The sequence below is a fragment of the Saccostrea cucullata genome, unplaced genomic scaffold (assembly GCF_032062105.1).
Source record: "Saccostrea cucullata isolate Sc308-1 unplaced genomic scaffold, CSIRO_AGI_Scuc_v1 ctg3943, whole genome shotgun sequence".
In the NCBI taxonomy this organism is placed as follows: Eukaryota; Metazoa; Mollusca; class Bivalvia; order Ostreida; family Ostreidae; genus Saccostrea; species Saccostrea cuccullata.
The window spans coordinates 87,627-108,701 of NW_026940645.1; the positions used below are offsets into that span (position 1 = coordinate 87,627).

General features: G+C 33.4%; 1 protein-coding gene across 1 annotated transcript; it reads left to right on the forward strand.

The window, feature by feature from the left end:
• The first annotated feature begins 697 nt into the window (after positions 1–697).
• LOC134255919 (interferon alpha-inducible protein 27-like protein 2A) lies at positions 698–14,097 on the forward strand. The gene is made up of 3 exons (XM_062738518.1): positions 698–729; positions 2,520–2,616; positions 12,802–14,097. The coding sequence occupies exons 2-3, from the start codon at positions 2,541–2,543 to the stop codon at positions 13,086–13,088; spliced, it is 363 nt and encodes a 120-aa protein (XP_062594502.1). The 5' UTR covers positions 698–729; positions 2,520–2,540; the 3' UTR covers positions 13,089–14,097.
• Positions 14,098–21,075: the final 6,978 nt, after the last annotated feature.

Below are 21,075 nucleotides of genomic sequence, written 5' to 3' on the forward strand. Positions count from 1 at the left end.
TTGTACTTTCATTTGAAAGTAATGAATGGATTTAGAGGAGAATTGTAGCAGTGACCTTTACTAAGATGTCGTGTATTTGCGAGTTATTTATAAATGAAATCATAGTTGAAGCTATAGTCATCTGGATAAAACTTTTTAAATCGAAAAAAACAAATACAAAATTTCCTTGTTTATGTATTTTTTATTCGTGACATAAATATATATAAAACATCAAGTACTTGTTTTATAATATCGGGAAAACATACTCGTAAACTATTTCCTTGTTCATTGGTGAAATTATTGAAATATTATAAGACTATATTTAAGAAATGAATTTAATTTTTGAAGATTCATGAGGTTATGAACTACGACGCTTCACGCCGGCATATTTCATGAAGCGCGTTAGCGCTTCATGATCAATATGCCGGCGTGAAGCGTTGTAGTTCATATACCTCATGAATCTTCAAAAATTAAATTTATTTCTTATATTTACATTACTTATCTGATGACTTGCCAAAAATTTACGCCGTTCAACTGTCATTTTTTAAACAAAACAGTGTGCACTATATTTTTTGACTTTTTGACGTGAAGAGCGGTATGATGACGTAACAATGGATGTATTCATGCTTATTCGTGATACGTACCTATTGTAGTTCATGAGAAAACATACTGCATTTTATTTTGTAAAGAATCATAGGGGAAAATTATTGGAAAATTGAACTTGCATATTTTGGTGATTTCAAACTAAAGGTAAGTTATTACAATGTAAGTGATCATGACAGCGCCTAGAGTCCCCTTAGTATTAAAGCCCATCGAAAGACCCGTAAGTTTATCGATAGAACAGTTGCTAACTATATAAGACGTCTAAAGTTTGACGCGGCGCCGAGCATTGAATCGAAATCCGTGCCTCTTAATGATAAAGTGAAGGCTCTTCTAATTCGACACTAGGCTACCACGAAGTATACATGTATATTTGAGAATAATTACATTCAGTGTTATTTTCTTTACGAAATCCATTAGAAATCTTTTTCGTTCAAATCTCTGAATTAAAACATACATGAAATTTGTCAACGCGCGGTAGAATACAAGTAGGAAGTATACTACTTCCATTTCATTATCTAGGAACAACAAAATGTATTTTGTTTTGACCCAATTTAATTACAAGAAAACATATACCCTTTTACATTAACGTAAAATATAACAGTTGTGCGTTAACAAATAATGAACTATTTTTTCTCGCAATATTTTTTTGCGTTATTTAATATTCCAACGTCACAAACGATGGTTGCGTTAAATAAGCACACCAGCACCGAAGGGCGCTAAATCCACACTAGACTAACTGACGCGCGATTTTAAATTTATCGATAGGCGAGGTGTGTTATAGGACCGACAACATCCACAAATATGATTTCATTGCTTTAATAAATGTATGTAAATCATTTTATTCGAGAGAACCTTATTTTTCCGTAATTTGTCGAGTCTTCTATTATTTTAGCGTATATTTTACTTGTATGGAATATATCACTATAATCTTGGTGCTTATAAATACCATGCAAATACAAGTAGCTACCCCGCGAAAATAGGGTGTAGCGATTATATAATAACAGTATGTTAAACTTGTTGCATGCAGTAATGTGTATTATTTAGTTGTAAACGCAGTGCATATGCATATGTATGCTATGTTACAACGCCCTTTGAATTAAATTAGGAACTTAAAAAAAATAGATGTGCTTTAACCAAGTTTTCTTCTACATAGAAAGGTCTTTTCCTAGCCTTACCTCGCTTGCAATCACATTCAATTCGGAATTACTCTGAGTTTATTATTAAAATATGCTTGAATTTCCCATTGGGGGTATACTGTATTACCCTTGTGTGTCCGTCCGTAACAAATTTTCGTCGCAGTTTTCTCTGCAACTACTCATCGTAAATGCATGAAATTTTAACACAATCTTCTCTAAGGCATGCCATATAGTGGGATACATTTTCGCTTAAATCTTATGTCAACTTCCTGTTTGTCTGTCCGTTTCATACATATGTACAAAGCAAATTTTCGTCGCAGTTTTCTCAACAACTACTCATCGTAGATGCTTGAAATTTTAACACAATCTTCTCTGAGCCATGCCGTATGGGATACATTTTCGCTTAAATCCGATGTCAACTTCCTGTTTGTCTGTGCGTTTGTCCGTTTTATAAATAACATTTTTTGTCGCAGTTTTCTCAGCAACTACTCATTGTAGTTAATTTTGATATGAATCTGATGTCAACTTCATATTTTTCTGTGCATCTGCCTGTAATTGAACTTGTGTATACATGTATTAACATGGTAGTGCTTATTTACATCAGAGCGGGGGTATTACTAGTGAGCAATGGCTCACAGATTTCTTGCTATATTTTCAATGGGCACTCCCCCCACCCCCACTATATGTTAATGATACAAAAATATCAACAATTTTGAAAAATTCCAATTATGTCCATTATTAATTTTATATAAAATATCTTCAATTAAACAAAGAAAAGGGTTATGATTTTGTTATTTTCAGGAGAAAGCAGAAATTTTCAAGATGATTGAAAGAACATTCCGAGCCACTTGCTTCGTCGTATTGTTGTTATTCTATTGTCCAGGTGCTGGAGGAGAAGGTAAAATTACACACAAATAATAAACACGCATTAATCTTTCTTTTGAAATTAAAAGTAAAAATAACAACCATAAAATAATTCTTTAGTTTAAATCGCTAACGGGAGGACCATCTGAATTTGAGGTTTTGCGAATGGTGGTATTTTTTCCGAGTCAGATTATTTATTTTCATATCGGTGAAGGACGGGTTATTTATTTCCAATAAACTATAATATCAAGTAGAAACAAACAATTTTTTAAAGAAGCCCAGGGGCCTTGAATCGCTCTTCAGAAGCATTATACAATCTATTACTTCTGTTTGATGACTCTTAGTATCTAGTATATTTGAATAAAGCCTTGAAATTCCAAAAGTAGGTCAAATGGCGTATATTTTGATAAAAACACTCTGAGAGCCCACGATAATCAACTAACAAAGTGTGTGGATTTATGCTCCCCTTTTATCTGAAATATAAAGATATTACCGAGAATTCAAAACTAGGTCAGTGACCTACGTTTGGCATTGATTAACATACTCTAAGACCCCAAAATGCTTCAAATGACAAAATATCTTTAGACTCTTATTATATAAAATATTCAAACATTGCTTTGAAATTCCACAAGTAGGTTAAAGGATGCAATATTTGAAAAAAGGTGGGTTTTTGCCATCCAGGGCCTTGAATATTTGAATACAATTATAAAAAGGGTAATGCCTTCAATATTTTTTTTAAAAATCTTTAACATATCCTTATCCTTGTATGTAAGTTTTGTCATAATCTGTTTTGTGGTTCTTGTGAAGAATTTATTTTTTTTACAACCAGTACTGTTAGTTCTATGAACCTAATTACTCCGCTAAGTTACAAGGTGAAATATCTAGTTTTAGTATGAACGAGAGCCCTTGCGCCAAGGATATCTTTTTTTGCCAAATTTGACAAAATTGGCCAAGGGGTTCTAGAGTTGTGACCCATATTCTAAAATAATTTTGCACACTGTAAAAATGGCCATACCATTAGCTCTTTGAGCCTTTTTCAAAAATCTCCACAACTCTCATTTATGGGGGGAGAGGGTTTTTTTAACACCACTGGTCAGGTACAAATTATATCTTCGTCCAAGTCGAGGACATATTATTTACTTTCAACATTTTAGAGGACAGATTATTTATTTCTTAAATCTATCAGCCCCCTCCCCAAAAACCAGTTGTCGTTCTTTAACACCTTAAATACCCTAGTTCAATTTAGGAAATAAAACAAAACAAAGTAATAAAACAAAACAAAAAATATGATATTTTAAAACACTAAACGAACGTTTTAAGCATTTAAAAACCCAATTGTGCCATCCTTACAACGTCGATGGTCTTTATACTGTAAGTTCCTTTGAGCGAGCCCTCTTAGGTTGAAACGCCATTTTAGTCCCAAATATTCTGAATCAAATTCACTTAATACTGATAAATCACTGTGTATAATACAACATACGATACTGTTGACGGAGTGTACTTACACCTCGAGGCAACGAGAGTGCCAAATATGTATCCTTTCTTTAAACATAAATTGTTTGTCAATTTATCAAATTTCTACTAATTTATTTACAAACTTATTAAGCCATAATAGAAACATGTCTTGTCCACGTTCTTTTTCATCATTGCGTTCATATCTCCAATTACACCGAATGTTTTTCTTCAATAAGCACATTTGCTTTCCAGCGAAATATATACATCTAAAATGCAGATTTCAAACGCTCTGGCATATGTGCCATCTTCCCATCGGGTAGAGGATACTCTTTTCACGATTTATATAGATCTGAATGTGTTGTTATACCCGATGACATTAAAACTCTTAATGAAATCACCAAAGCATATGGAATCCGGATAGGGCCACGCAGTTCACTATCGCATCATCGAAGTTTGGGTCGATAATGCGATGACGATGACGCGAAGCCGGTGATGCGATGGCGCGACAATGCGATGACGATGAGGCGATAGTACAATGAAGTGATTGCACGATGACGCGATGGTGCAATAGCGATGACACGATAATGCGATGACGATGATGCCATGCTGCGGTGACGTTAAATGCGATATTTGTTTTCGCTCCATCGTACTATCGCACCATCGTCGTAGCATTATCGCGCCATTGTGTCATCGTCATAGTGCTATCGCTTCATCTTTATCGCACAATCGCTTCATCATTATTGCGCCATCGACCTCCAAGTCGATGCTCGATGGTGCGATAGCGAACTGCATGCCTCTATCCGGATTCGATAAAAACACTTCGACAATAAGTGGATTTTTTACGACTCAAGCGTTTGATCAACATTGATCTTCAGCTGTATGGAGAGCGTGCAGATTAAAATCGAAGTGTGAATTTCGTTATAGGAATTTTTTGGCCTGCTTTTAACCATTTACATTGTACATGTCATATTATCTCTAAAACAAGATAATGCATACAAGTGGGGAAAAAAGTAAGTAAATCTACCATTTTCAGTAACTATATGCATGTTTTTCTCTTATAGAAGAACCGTGATGGTTTGCAAAAATTAATATGGAAAAACACACACACACACACAAAAAAGAACTTTCAATGTCCTTGTTTGACATCTTTTTTCGTCTGCATTTCATTTCCGGAATTTTTATTAATTATCAACTTTTCATTTCCGACATGTTTATGTTTTCATTTCCGACATTTTTTATACAAATATGTATAATAAATGGATTTATATATAATTTATCAATATTTTCATTTTCGCTGACTAGGAAAACTATAAATTGCCGCACAGGTAAATTCCGGAAATTTAAACAAAATTATGTCGGAAATGAAATTTAAAAATTTCAGAAATGCTTTGCAGATTTCTGGAAATGAAATGCCGCGCTTTTTTCATATTTGTGCAAGATTTAGAAGAATTAAATTGTAGTATATAAAAAAATAGTACAAGTATTTATGCCTACTTTTGTGATGTTTAAAATCTTTGTCAGCTTTTCAATTTCATTCAAATTCTTTTTGTCATCATTTTAACCCTATGATACTATATTTTAAGGTCTTCCGTTTCCAACGGAAGACCTTCTACTGATTCTGAAGATTAAGATTATTCTTATTATTCTTTTTTTTGTTTTCTTCCTAGACGCCAACTTTGAGGCCTCGTATCTCACTCATTTCTCAATGGATTTTGCTCAAATTTTCAGACACTATAGACGGTAATAAACTCTTTCAGAATGTTGTCTAAAATTTCAAAAATTCACTTCCGGTTTTGAGTTATTTGCCTTTAAACGAAAAATTATAGGCTTTCATTTCCAGACAAAGGCTCAGAGACCACTAGAGCTGGAGCAGAAATTTTACTGGTTTTAGATAACAGAAGGATTGAAGTTGTGCACATCGGTTTTTGTTTTTCGATTTCTGTATTCAAAATGGCGCTATATAGGGGTCAAAAAATGGAACGCCTAAAAGAGCGAAAATTTACACATATTTTCCTTTTTATCTTGAAAACTAAAAATATTTTGTTAAGACATGTTGAACAAAAGTTGTGCATATTTGCAAGGGCTTTCATATAATACTATTCAAAAGGGGCTGGCCCCTATGTTTAGGGATTTAGAGAGCTTGAAAGTTTTTGCTTTATAACTCAAAAACGGTAAATATTTCGATCTGGATTATACGAACAAAATTGTTCTTTGACACCTTTTTGATCTGATGAGAATGTTTATTTGTTCGAATATACCGGGGATATTGCGTAACACGAAGTAGAAAGCAGGCCAGGTAAACAGGAAGCGTTTTTCAATCGGAAAGAAAGTCAGACCTCTTCATGTATATAATTTACACAAACTTCCTATCAATAATATACCCTACGGTATTTAATGTTAAATTTCTACAAAAAAGGTCTTTATACATGCTTTACGGTTCATTATTAAATTTTTTATATAACAATTTTTCTTTTTTATGAATTATTAATTAGTTTTATAGTGAACACGTCTTCATCGGAATATATTAAATCTATCTTTCTACGTTAAATATAATTATAAGTAATTTTAAGCTTTATTAATCGAATAATTCACGATCATTTAGTTGATCTCCACGTTCGCCAGCCTAGATGTGTGTAACAGTTGTGTAATCAAACGCGCCAATCCCACGCTGCCGATCGGGGTCACTTGTGTACCAGCCACCTGTTGTCGTAAACAAAGCAAGTGTCTGTGATCGTGTTTAAAATCCATTGTGTACAAAGACCTATCAATTAATAGAAAATTGTGTTTTTAATTAATCGAATCAATAAGAATACGTCACCGATCTTACATTAAACCGCAATTCCTAACACTGGTGCATAAAATCATTTTGAATTTTGATAACTTTCTTTGGCCTGTTCACGCAAAATTATTTCTCTATTCCGTGTTTATGTATTTTATCAAATTTGTAATTGAAAAGGGGCTTCGGCAAATAATTATAATTAGTGATGGAAGTCTTGAGATAGGTAATGTACTATATGTACGTTTTATTTTTACCATCACTCTTTTGTTTCTCCATTATTTTTTTAACGTGCGTGGCCAAAGAGAGCCGCAGGCATGTCGAATGTTAATAACATCGTGTACTCCAACAGTGGAAATTGGCTTTGAAATCATGTCGCCTTTTTCATATTACTGAATGACGGGTATTTTTTTTAGGTTTATAAATCCGTAAAATTTAAACGCGTAAAATTTTACATAATTTATAAAACGGCTCGTATAATTTTTTAACATGGTATGTGTAAAAGTAATGCTTATTGCTACTAAGCTCACTCCATGGAGGCTATATAATTAGTATACTGTTAGTATTTTGAACACTTTTAAGCCAATCATCAATTGGGATCATACAGGTAAATCTCAATTAACTTGTATATAAATTATACAAATATTGTCAATTAATTTATAAGTTAGACCTACCTGGTTACTCGTTTTTAGTATTTTTTAGAGACGCATAACTTCTGATAATGACCTAATAATTACAGCTCTTCCAATTAAATGTATACCCGTGTTCTCAATCTTGGACACTTTCTTCTGCTTCATATGCTTTGAATAAAACTTCGACCTCTTAATACGCTGTACTTAATTAAATACTTTCACTTCATTATGTTAGTTTGAGTTGTCTCTCTTTGTTTTCGGTAAATATACCAGGCATGCACGTGTGTCTAGCTATGTTTATAAAAAAACATGAATAAATGAAGGGCACATTGCTCATGTAGATAAAGGTTATTTTTAAAAAAATATACCATGCGCGGATCTAGAGGGGGGTCGGGGGGGTCAGGACCCCCCCACCCTGGAATTTACCAGGTTAAAAAAATGTACATACTAAAACAAGGAAAAAGTTACCATGGACCCCCCTTGGAAAACACAGACCCCCCTGGACTATATGTGTAAAATGGGTATGAAAAGTTATAGATTTGAGGCAAAAGAAGAAAAGAAGTCACCACTAACCCCCCCCCCTTACGAAATAGGTTTTTGACGTTAGGGGGAGTGTTACTTTACGTTTTTTTTTTGGCTTGTCAAGAAATTTCCGGGATAGGATTTTTTTTTGACTGAGGTGGACCCCCCCCCCCCCCTGGAAAAAATTTCTGGATCTGCGCCTGTATACAATTCATTAAGTAATTTGTTTGCATTGTTTATATTGTTTTATCAAATTAACATGTGTTTAATAACTCTCTCACTCTCTCTTTCTTTCTCTCTCTTACAAGTTACATAGGGTTTTTGGACACGTTATTTGTACACGTAAATGCATTCAATGTGATCTGGAATTTTACGTCTGATGTTTTGAATTGTTACGGACATATTCAATTCGTAAAAGATCAACGTATAAAAATTTAAATCACCTTTTTTGACCCAAATTCGTAAAAATATACAGCAGTAAAAATTACCCGTTATATGGTATTTTATTTCACTCTATCTCATATTTGTTTTAATCAATCGTATTTGCTTGTGCATTTATTAATTTCAAGTTTTATGCCTGATGAAATCAGGTGCTTTGATCCTTTTCATGCCAGCACCTACCCCGACAAAAGACATTGATTTATCCGGTCTCATCCATAGGATTGGTCTCCACGCATCATTTCACAAGTCTCCAAATTTCAAATAAAACATTCTCATTGAAACTTTGATGCTTCCACATGAAAATGGCCGGGCATATATTGTTTGTCATGTACGTCTTCCATTTTCCGTTTGTCCCTCTTCCCCGCTTTGCGTTTACCTCAGTTCAAAGCTCAATTTCAAAGAAACTATTCATTTTTTTTATATTAAACGTCCTATGCTGATAAACATTGATGAGACCTATTTTCCTGCATCAACATATTTTAACTTTGACCTTTCCTTTGAACTTAATCTCACCTTTTATGAATTCTGTCTAAAGAGACCATTCAAGATAGTATAATCAAACTTCATGTGCCGATATGTACAGATATGTGCTGATACATACTATAGGCTAGCTACCCGTTTGTAACTGCATCAACATTTTGTTTTACCTTTCCTTTGACCTTAACCTAACTTTTCTCAGGTTAGTGTTTAACTCAGAAACATACCATTCAAGACTATAAGTATTCTTTTACCTCTTATGGTGAAACATGCACTTTTTTTATACTTTGACCTCTCCTTTCACCTTTATCTTATCTTACCTAATTCATTGAATATTAAGCTCAGTTTTGAAGAAAGCATTTATATTTTTACTCACTTCATTTGCTGATACACTGTACACACTTATGAGAGCTATCCAAACCTTAGTGTATAACAGATGCTCTAACCACTGTGCCAAACGGGCGACCTTCAGATTTGAAGAATCCATTCAAGACATTTTTATCAAACTTTAGTATCATGATACAGTTTGATCTTGCACTTTCCTGTGACCTTGACCTCACTTGCCTTTAATTTGCAATTTGCATAGTATTAAAGAAACCATTTGAGATATTTTATTGTAAGCTTATGCCTATATGCATTATCTGAACGGAATTTCCATTTTTAAGATTTCAATTTTTAAGAAACTATTCAAGATATTCTCAACAAACGTCATACACTCATATTTCTAAATAAATCATCATGTAAATCATAGTTTTGAACCTAATAAATTCTTTCGATTCGATATATGCTCAAAAAAAATTTGACTGAACATATCCAGTCTTTTGGACGAGTCACTGTTACTGACAGAGAAACTTTAATTCCCAACCGTATTTGTACCAGTGAAACATTGCTCATATAATGCAGGGTGGGGCATGACCTTGTCTCAAGTTCTAGGTCACTTAAGATAAGATGTTTTGGTTGGATATGAACTAAAAGAATATCTAAAAAAAACATACGTGAACTTTTCCACTCGGTAACACGCAGAGTATGTATTTTTATAACAGAGTTTGTCTTTGCTTGTTGCAAGGTCATTTAGAAAGTTCAAGGTCATGCACATAACATTATTTTACAGTCTTTTTCCTGGCGAAACATTGTAAGTTGCTTCCTCAACAAGCCTATGGGTTGCTTACTTAAATAATTTAAGAATGGTTTGACCTAGACTCAAGGTTACGTCTTCCTTTCCGTAGCTCCAACGGAAGACCTATTCGTTGCTTTGCAACGAGCTCGGCTCTAGTTATTTTTAGAAATCGGAGGAAATCCAACCAGCCATTCTGGGGAAAATGCTGTTTGAGTTTTTCTTTTGTCTGTTTATGAAGATTTAAAAACATTTTATATATAACTTTTTTGGTTTTCATTTCAAAATTTTATAACATTACACTTTGAATAGAAATTTAAAGCATTGGGCTTTTAAAAATAAAGAATTAAGTGATTTTAACAAAATGAATTAGATATTTTAAATATTTTTAGAAAATAAAGTTTGGAGCTTAAATTTATCGCATATTGAGCCGTTCATTTGAAATAAATGCATGCAACACAAATCAATGATACTTCATAGATGCAGAGATCCTAACAGGCCAAAAGATGAAATATTCATTTTAATATTGATTAAGAGCATATCATTTACAAAATAAGCAATTGTATTATGAAATATTCGTTTCTGTATGATTTTTCAATCATTTAAATGGTATGGCTTTAACAACAACTTTAAACTGATATATAAACGGGATTATAGATTCCTTGGCATGTGAAACAAAAATGGATACACGAGGCCCAAGTGCCACAAAGCTGACCTAAGCACTAGGACAAGGAAGACAGCAGAAATCAATTTTTTAGTTAAAAGTTTAAACCCAAAAGCACTTTTCGCAACCGATCCTTAAAGGGAAGAGGGTACGATTCAAACAAACTTGAATCTACACTAGGAATATTTGCATATTTCTTTACCTGTGGCTTTATTGCCCGTTACATTTTGCAGGGGGGGGGGGGGCAACTTTCATTGCCCCCCCCCCCCCCTGCCCAAATAAAATATGACCATTTATAACTTTGCTGTCTTTGAAATATTTTTCCTGTACATTTCTAAGTAAAACTTGGGATGCTTCTAGATATTATTATCAATCATGGCTTCGCTATTCTGGAGAAGATTTTCAAAGAATTTTCCTATATATTTCTATGTAAAAATTTGATTGTCCATTGTGGTCCCGCGCATGATTTGAACTAACTGGAATTTACACCACCCGAGGAAACCCACAAGTTTCATCTTTCCTAGCACAGTTGTTCTTGAGAAGAATAGTTTGAAAACATGCCACAAAATGTTGATTTAATACTTCTGAATATAAATATGGGCGCTTCATTTGAACAAACTTGAATCCTTTTCACCCAAAGATTCTTTGTGGCAAGTTTGGTTGAAATTGTCCCAGTGGTTCTGGAGAAGATTGATTGAGTTTTAATTATTAACGGCCCTTTCGAGAATTTTTCAATCATATGGTGATGCCACAACTTGCCCGTGGAGAGCTGCAAATTATTGTCCTATTCTCGACACTCAGGGCCATTGAGCAGGAAGGGATCTTTTTCGTGCTATCACTTACTGCGACACGGAGCCTCGGTTTATACGGTCTCCACGTCCCACAATGCGATACGAACCGCGACGTAAGTATCAATTTCTTACTTCGCGACTTCAGAGCAGACGCTCTAAACATTGCGCACTGCGGGCGACTTATGGAGAAGAAGTCAAGCATGTGAAAAGTTTACAGACAGACAGACGGACACCGGACATAATGTGATCAGAAATGCGCACTTTCAGCTGAGGTGAGCTATTAAAAAAATGATTGTTAAAAACCAACAGTCCTTGTTTAAGATGATAACGCCTCGTATAAATGAAATATTTTAAAATTACTATTTCAATAAATTGTAAAATTGTTATGCACATGTTATTGTCTCATCTAAATGTCGACGTGTCGATTGAAGTTCTTCTCTTCCTTTGTAAAAAAAACTTAACTATGCTTCATATTAATGCAAAAACGATTTTACGAATAATTTTTATCTTAACAATGTAGAAAAAATAAAAGTTATGATTTTTATCTTTAAAATAAATATTATCAATTAGGTATTTTTATACCCCCGTTCATAAGGAAAGGGGGGTATACTGTTTTACTTTGTGTGTCTGTCTGTCCGTAACAAAATTTTGATCCCATTTTTGGCAGCAAATACTAATTGCATATGTTTTAAATTTGAGAACATTCCTTGGAAAGGCATGACATACGATGGGATCTTTTTTTGGTCAAATCCGGTAATAACTTCCTTTCAATAATTCCGTATGTCCGTACAATACTAGTATATAATTTTAGCAGTTTTCTCATAAATACTTACTGCAGATGCTTGAAATTTTAGCACATTTTTTGCTGATGCATACCATATGATGTGATTCATTTTTGTTCAATTCCAATGTTATCCTCACGTTAATCCATGTGTCTGTCTGTTCTATACATAACATATTTTCTTCGCAGTTTTCTCATAACTGCTTATTGCAGATGTTTGAAATTTTTGCACATTCTTTGCTTAGTCATACAGTCATCCCATGAGGTGGGATTAATTTTTGTTCAATTCCGCTGTTGACTTCCTTCTTATAGTACGTATGTGTCTGTGCGTAACTGAGCTTGTCTATATTAATATGAATGTCTGTTATTCACATCAAAGTGGGGGTTGTATTACTAGTGAACATTGCTCATAAAACTCGTTGCATCTATTAAATAAATTGGTCAAAATATATATGTGTTTAATCATTTTTAACACATAAATTTGTTAATTAATGAACAGATATTTTTGATCCGCATGTTTCAAAGTAGAGTCAATATATATATGAACATTGGGTACTTAATTTCAGATGAAGCTAGAATTGCCGCCTGCATGGCCGCAGCTTTAGGATTAGCAGCAGGGACTTCCTGGTTCCTTCTTCCTCTTCTTGGATTTACGTCAACAGGAATATCAGCTCGATCAATTGCCGCTCATTTGATGTCTTTATCAGCAACAGCTAACGGAGGTGCAGTCGCTGCAGGTTCATGGGTTTCTTTCTTGCAATCACTTGGAGCAACAGGAATTACACCATATATGGTGAAAATATTGGAAAAAGCTTACGACATATGCTTAGTAGCTGTTAGAGTAACAAAATAAGGAGAACTGGTTCACAGACAATGTTTTATGCATGAATACTTGTATGCTTTTTTCATACTTTGTAAAAAAATTATCACCAGAACAAGGAAAATTGGGGTTGGAATATAAATACCTGAGATACATGCATAAAGAAACAAGTAACCTTTTAACCAAATATTTATGTCTCCGGATAGAAAGACCACGGGGTATATTGTTTTTTGCATGTCTGTCATTCTGTTATTCCGTTTGTTTGTTTGTCTCAGTCTGACTGTTGTCTTCTTTTACCTAACCCATAGCAGTTGAGTGGTTGGGGCTATAACTTTAAAATTTCAAAGGTGTATTCTTTGTGAAAAGACCTTACCTTGGGTACCAACAATTTCGATCTTGACCTTCGAGCTCGACCCACTCTCCCTCCCCCCCCACCAAAAAAACCACTTCAATTTGGCCAAATTTTAAAACGTTGGACCTAAGGCTTTCATTCCACAGATATGTATTCATTGCAACAAGACCTTTCAACTGGTATAAGTATCTCTGACATTGACCAAAGAATTTAACCCACTTTTTTAAAGTTTTAACCTTGGTAAAAACTTTTGAATTGTCAAATCTAGAGCTTTCATATATCACATCTGTATTCCTTGTAACAAAACTTTCCTTTGGGTTTCAACACTTCTGACCATTTGACCTTGACATTTTGAGTGTGACATGCATTTAGGCGAATTCAATCTTCACCATAAGCTGTAATACAATTGCATCAGTGTTTCCCAAACACATTCTGTAAATAATCGAATTTGTTTAACTTTTTTGTCTTAGTAAAGATATTTTGACAGAAATCAGGTACATGTATAACATTTTATATACCGATATTCACCGTCTGTATTCCTTTGAATTCATTTGCAAAATATTCATGCTGTTGTATCACTCAGCCACCTATTTATACAAAAATTATCCTTCCTTTATATTCACTGATTACTTTTAACGAAAGTGCAATGAACAGCAACACATTAGGCCTATTTGTTTGGATATAGCAATGACACGTAGCAGCTTTATATAAGAAGCCCAAGGGGCTTGAGTCTCTCTTCTGATAAGGCCTCTGAGCATCCTGTATATAAATAAAACTTAAAGTAAAATTATATCCATAACATGTTCAAAAGTAGGACACCATGATCTACATTTTGGTCAACGTTAACCGAAAATCAAAGATTCATCAACTGACAAAGTTTCACGATTCTAAATCAATAAGCACCTAAGGTACTTACTTGAATATAGCCATAAATATCAAGAAATGGTCACCTTGCCCTACATTTTGGTCAACGTTCTCATAAAATTCAAGTTGCATCAACTTACAAAGTTTGATGATTCTAAGCCAATAAGAACCTGGGATACTCAAAAGCAGGTCATCGTGACAAAAGTTTTTTATCGACATTCTCCGAAATCCCAAGATGCATCAACTGACAAAGTTTGATTATTCTGAATTAACAAGTACCTGATATACTTAAATATAGCCATAAATTGTCAAAAGTAGGTACAATATGTAGGTACTTGTAGTGGTAAATAAATGGTTTGGTGAGAATACTTATCCAAGCGGGTGAGGATTGAATGTGTGGAAGAAGAAAGAAGGCCAAGATATAATACATAATGAAGACAAGAGGTAATTTTAGATATTACAAATGTTAAGTAACTATGTATATTTTTACTCTCTATTTTATTGGCTTTCATGCATGTACCCGAGAGGCCTCTGCTTTGAAAATTGTGACACCTGATTTCACAATAAAAATTACATAAAAATACTGAACATGTTGATGGCAGACCATGAAACATACATCAGCTCAGACACAATCTCTTTACGTAACCAGGTCCAGCACTGGGTAGATTAAGCCTATTAGTTACATGTTCACTGTACGTAGATAGAATTGCCTATGTACCTTTATTTACCAACCTCAGGTTGCTTTATTTTGCTTATTTCATTGCATCTTTTCACAATTTTTAGCTCTACTGGTCAGAGACCAGAAGAGCTTATGCGATAGTAATGCGTCCGGCGTCCGTCCGTCTGTCTGTCTGTCCGTCTGTAAACAATTTTTCAAAACGCTACTCCTCCTACAATTTTAATTTGATTTCAGTATAACTTGGCACAAAAGTAGACTACACTAAGATACATGGAATAGTGCATCGGTTTTTGATTTCGATGAACGGTGTTGCCATGGTTACTAAAAATAGAATTTTCTGTGAAATTCCTTTACAACGCTACTCCTTCTACAGTTTTTGTCTGATTTCAATATAACTTGGCACACAAGTAGACTACACTAAGATACATAGAATAGTGCATCAATTTTTGATTTCGATGAACGGTGTTGCCATGGTTACTAAAAATATAATTTTTTGTGAAATTCCTTTAAAACGCTACTCCTTCTACAGTTTTTGTCTGATTTCAATATAACTTGGCACACAAGTAGACTACACTAAGATACATAGAATAGTGCATCGGTTTTTGATTTCGATGAACGGTGTTGCCATGGTTACTAAAAATAGAATTTTCTGTAAAATTCCTTAAAAACGCTACTCCTTGTACAGTTTTTGTCTGATTTCAGTATAACTTGGTACACAAGTAGACTACACTTAGATACATAGAATAGTGCATCGGTTTTTGATTTCGATGAACGGTGTTGCCATGGTTACTAAAAATAGAATTTTCTGTGAAATTCCTTTAAAACGCTACTCCTTCTACAGTTTTTGTTTGATTTCAATATAACGTGGCACACAAGTAGACTACACTTAGATACATAGAATAGTGCATTGGTTTTTGATTTCGATGAACGGTGTTGCCATTGTTACTAAAAATAGAATTTTCTTTGAAATTCCTTAAAAACGCTACTCCTTGTACAGTTTTTGTCTGATTTCAGTATAACTTGGTACACAAGTAGACTACACTTAGATACATAGAATAGTGCATCGGTTTTTGATTTCGATGAACGGTGTTGCCATGGTTACTAAAAATAGAATTTTCTGTGAAATTCCTTAAAAACGCTACTCCTTCTACAGTTTTGGTCTGATTTCAATATAACTTGGCAGACAAGTAGACTACACTAAGATACATAGAATAGTGCATCGGTTTTTGATTTCGATGAACGGTATTGCTATGGTTACTCAAAATAGAATTTTCTGTGGAATTCCTTAAAAACGCTACTCCTTCTACAGTTTTTGTCTGATTTCAAAATAAGTTGGCACATACCGGTAAGTAGACTACACAAAGATACATAAAATAGTGCAATGGTTTTTTGATAAGTACAAACCAGTAGAGCTACAGTCTCGACAGAGACTTCTGGTTTTCTTTTTTATTAAAAAAGAAAAAAAATCACAAGTACATGTAAATGACTATGAATATTCATATTAGCGAGGTTTTTAGAAACAATTCAAAGCAGAGATAATTTATTTCTTTTGGAGAGGGGGTGTCTCCTTCAGCAGGTTTGAACAAATTGTCCAAATAGGATATAATAGCTTTTGTGCAATATATCCTAAACGAAATACAGATTTTCAGTGCCAAAATGGGGGGGGGGCTATAATTTTGAATTTGTAATTAGCTCTACTGGTCAGAGACCAGAAGAGCTTATGCGATAGTAATGCGTCCGGCGTCCGTCCGTCTGTCTGTCCGTCTGTCTGTAAACAATTTTTCAAAACGCTACTCCTCCTACAATTTTAGTTTGATTTCAGTATAACTTGGCACACAAGTAGACTACACTAAGTTACATAGAATAGTGCATCGTTTTTTGATTTCAATGACCGGTGTTACCATGGTTACTAAAAATAGAATTTTCTGTGAAATTCCTTTAAAACGCTACTCCTTCTACAGTTTTGGTCTGATTTCAATATAACTTGGCACACAAGTAGACTACAGTAAGATACATAGAATAGTGCATCGGTTTTTGATTTCGATGAACGGTGTTACCATGGTTACTAAAAATAGAATTTTCTGTGAGATACCTTTAAAACGCTACTCCTCCTACAGTTATGATCTGATTCAATATAACTTGGCACACAAGTAGACTACACAAAGATACATTTAATAGTGCATTGTTTTTTATTTCGATGAACAGTGTTGCCATGTTCTAAAAATAGAATTTTCTGTGAAATACCTTTAAAACGCTACTTCTCCTACAATTTTGGTCTGATTTCAATATGACTTGGCACACAAGTGGTCTGCATTAAGATACATAGAATAGTGCATCGGTTTTTGATTTCGATGAACGGTGTTTCCATGGTTGCTAAAAAAAAGAATTTTCTGTGAAATTCCTTTAAAATGCAACTCCTCTTACTGTTTTGGTCTGATTTCAATATAACTTGGCACACAAGTAGACTACACTAAGATATATAAAATAGTGCATCGGTTTTTGATTTTGATGAACAGTATTGCCATTGTTACTAAAAATAGAAATGTGTGAAATTCCTATAAAAAGCTACTCCTTCTACAGTTGTGATCTGGTGGCAATCGCTTCTTTTCTCATCCTTTGTTATAAGTACAAACCAGTAAAGCTACAGTCTCGACAGAGACTTTTGATTTTTTTTATATTCTTGCAAATCTACAATGTATCAATTGGGAATCAGTGCTCTAAACAGGACAAATACAGAGAAATTGTATGCGATTGTCTAAAAATCAATGCTTTCCATATAAATTTACCGGACAGAAAAAAAAATTATAGCTAAATATTTTGCATTGTAAATTTATATCCCATGCAATAATAGCATTATTGGTACTTTTCATGAGATGATATACTATTTAAAGTACCAAACAATGGATTCTAAAATACAACGTACATCTTTCTTTGTTTAAGATAATATTAATTCTGGAGATCTTTATCTATTATAAGTATTCTTTTTAGTTTGTTGCATGGTGCAGTGGCTAGAGCGTCTAGTCTAGAGTTGCAAAGTATGGAATTCATCCTTACATCCTGGGTTCAAATCCAACTGTGGGACATGGAGACCGGTCCTTCGGATTAGACCGTATAAACTGTAATCCCGTGTGGCAGTAAGCACTGACATGAAAAACATCCTCAGTGCTCAAAGGCATTGAGTCACGAGTATAGGACAAAATTTGTAGCTCCCCACTTGCAAGTGGTGGTGTCTCAATATTAGTGATCAATTCTAGAGAGGGACATTATACAATCAATCAATCTTTTCTTCTTAACATTAAGTGATAGTTTCCCTTTTCAGAAAAGATAAAAAAAAACACAGTATAAAAATATTTGAGGATGAAACATCATGGTACAATGTATAATCATGATGCAGTGTTTGTGTCTAACACAATAAATCCTTTTACAATTCAGCCATATTATTACACATACACCTAGTATATATAAAACTAAAAGAAAATGGTTCAGTCACGTTTTGTTGCATCATTGATCTTACACAAAACTTTTGGGGTCAAGCGACTTGCGTGACCTAGACTAAGGCCCTATATATAGTGCTTGGCTTGTACATGTAGGTACATGTACTTGTAAGGATGATATGACTTTCCTTTTGATCATGTTGACAGAAAGATAATTATATCGTTTCATATATATTATAAAATAAGTTATTTTTTATCATGAATTTTATGAATTTTTACATAATTATATTATATTCAATATTTTTGTTTTTAAAGGATTCACCAAAAAGGATGAAAAAGAAAAGGAACAAGAACATGTCTATGACAGAATTTGAATGAAACCCTGGAGCATAATTTTGGAAAAAAACAATTTCAAGAATTGGGACAGCCTATAAATGCATTTCTATCCAAGGTGACAGGTTTCAAAAATCTAAATTGTTAGAAAAAAAAAAACTGTACTACATGTATTATATGGCCTCCTTATTTATATTTTATTGATCAAAATCGATATCATAAATATATGCATGTATTAAAGAAAACATGTTCAACAACTGTCACAATGATCATTAGAAAAATCACCTTTCTTGATTAAGGGTTTGCTTTTACATTTATGTGTATTTAATTCGTATTAATATTTGTCTACATTTGAAGATTTTGAAAATTGTATTTACTTCTGCAGGTAGAAAAAATCATATTAAATATTTGAGTGGAAATGCAACATCATGAAGTTTATATTGAAATCAGTAAATATCACAAATCTCCAAACAACGGTGAAGGTGGAGATAGGGCATTGGATTTTTTCCATAGGAAGTACCAAGGTGTCCGTTACTAATAATATAGCTAGCCAAATGAGGAGCAATGTAACTGGCTTGTCGGTGTGATTTTCCTGAAGAGGATATTGGAAATGAGAATATTCATATGTATCTCCATACTGGAAATTCACAAGATTCAACCATATTTTTAATCAACTTAGTGAGGTCATAAGCTTTAAACAGCACACTATAGAGCTCTAATTGAACGGGTAGTTTTATACAGTAAGAGTGATCTGTCCTTTGAGGTCGGATAGAAAAAAAATGGTTGCTTCTTCTTTTTAGCGCCTTTGGTGGAAAGAAACTTCCGCTAATTCAAGTACAACGCTAATTGTCTTGCACATATACTAATAAATAAGAACAATAAGAAATGCGCTAAATCAAATCCACGCTTTCTTGTTTAAAAGTCAGTTTCCGCCGAATATTGTACACGCCAAATATAATACATTTACAGTATTTCACAAGTTTAATACATTAAATTATTTTTACAAGCATTATCTTAAACCAAGTTTAAGTAATTTAATTAATATTCCCATTAATTTTCCAAACAGTAAACAACAATGATTTCTATTCACAAATAATCCATTGTCTTTAAACAATTTTCCTGTAGAAATAATCAGGTACTTGTTGAAAATGAACTAAAAGTCTCAATATACATGTATTACCTTTATATTATCTTTTCCTTAATTGAAAGTCTGATGATCACTTCTTGATATTGTTTAGAACTTCTTTAAATCTAATATGATATGGTTTGTGAATTAAAATACATCGTAGTTTATAATTTTGATAGAGGTTCATAAAAAAAATCACAAGCCAACAATACTTTGTCTTAAGGTACATTACTCGTCAGCTTTTTAGAAAAGTTCACGCAGAACCTCTTACTTAAAAAATATTTATTCAAATTCATTTTTTATAAAATATTTATATTCAACAATGTTAATTTTCTAACATTCATCGAAAAAAAACTGCTTAAAAATCGACAAAGAAGCACGATTTATGAGGGACTATTTCTTATGGTGAAAAGATATTCAGCAGAATTTTCTGCAAATCTGCACATTTTTTAAATTTAATGTCTTGAAACTTTAGCCTCACATACTTTTACTCGGAGAATATTTTCCGTTCTGATATTGCAGGAATATTTAATATAGGTCTTAATTGATATTTTTAGAACAAGTTTTACACCTTCCCTCAACAAACTGTGCCAAGAAATGAAGATATATTAAAGAAGTCAAAATAAAATTTACACCATTTTTTGCCTGGAAATCACGTATTTTGACCAATATTTCAAAATTAACATCACTGAACCCAACTTTTTCTTTCATTATTTTAAACTGCTCGATACTTGTGACTGATCAGCACTTAATTCCCCAAAAGCTTGGTAAAAGAAAATATTTTATCGCCTATTTAGTTTTTCAATACCATAAATATGTTATTTTTAGTGCAAAAAGGTCACACAATAATAAACGTGCATTAAAGCTGACATGAACTCTTATAAAGGCATCAGTTTCATCTTTGTACGACTTACTACATTCCTGTACGCCCCTGTCCGACATATTTGTTCGATTCCGCCATATTTAATCGAAGATTTTTGGCCACCTGTACCTGCTATATATAGCCTTGACGAATTGTTTCACTTGAGTGATTTTCTAGTCTGGCTGTCGACATGTACACATCTCCGATAGCATAGTTTTTAAAAGTCCATAAACGACCAATACATGATTGAAAAGTAAAAATTCAACAAAAAATAGAACTATAAAGAATTAAATTATTTTCAAATGCATTTGCTGCAATATAAAAACTACACTAACACGGAATACATTTATGTACAGCAAAAATCAATGCA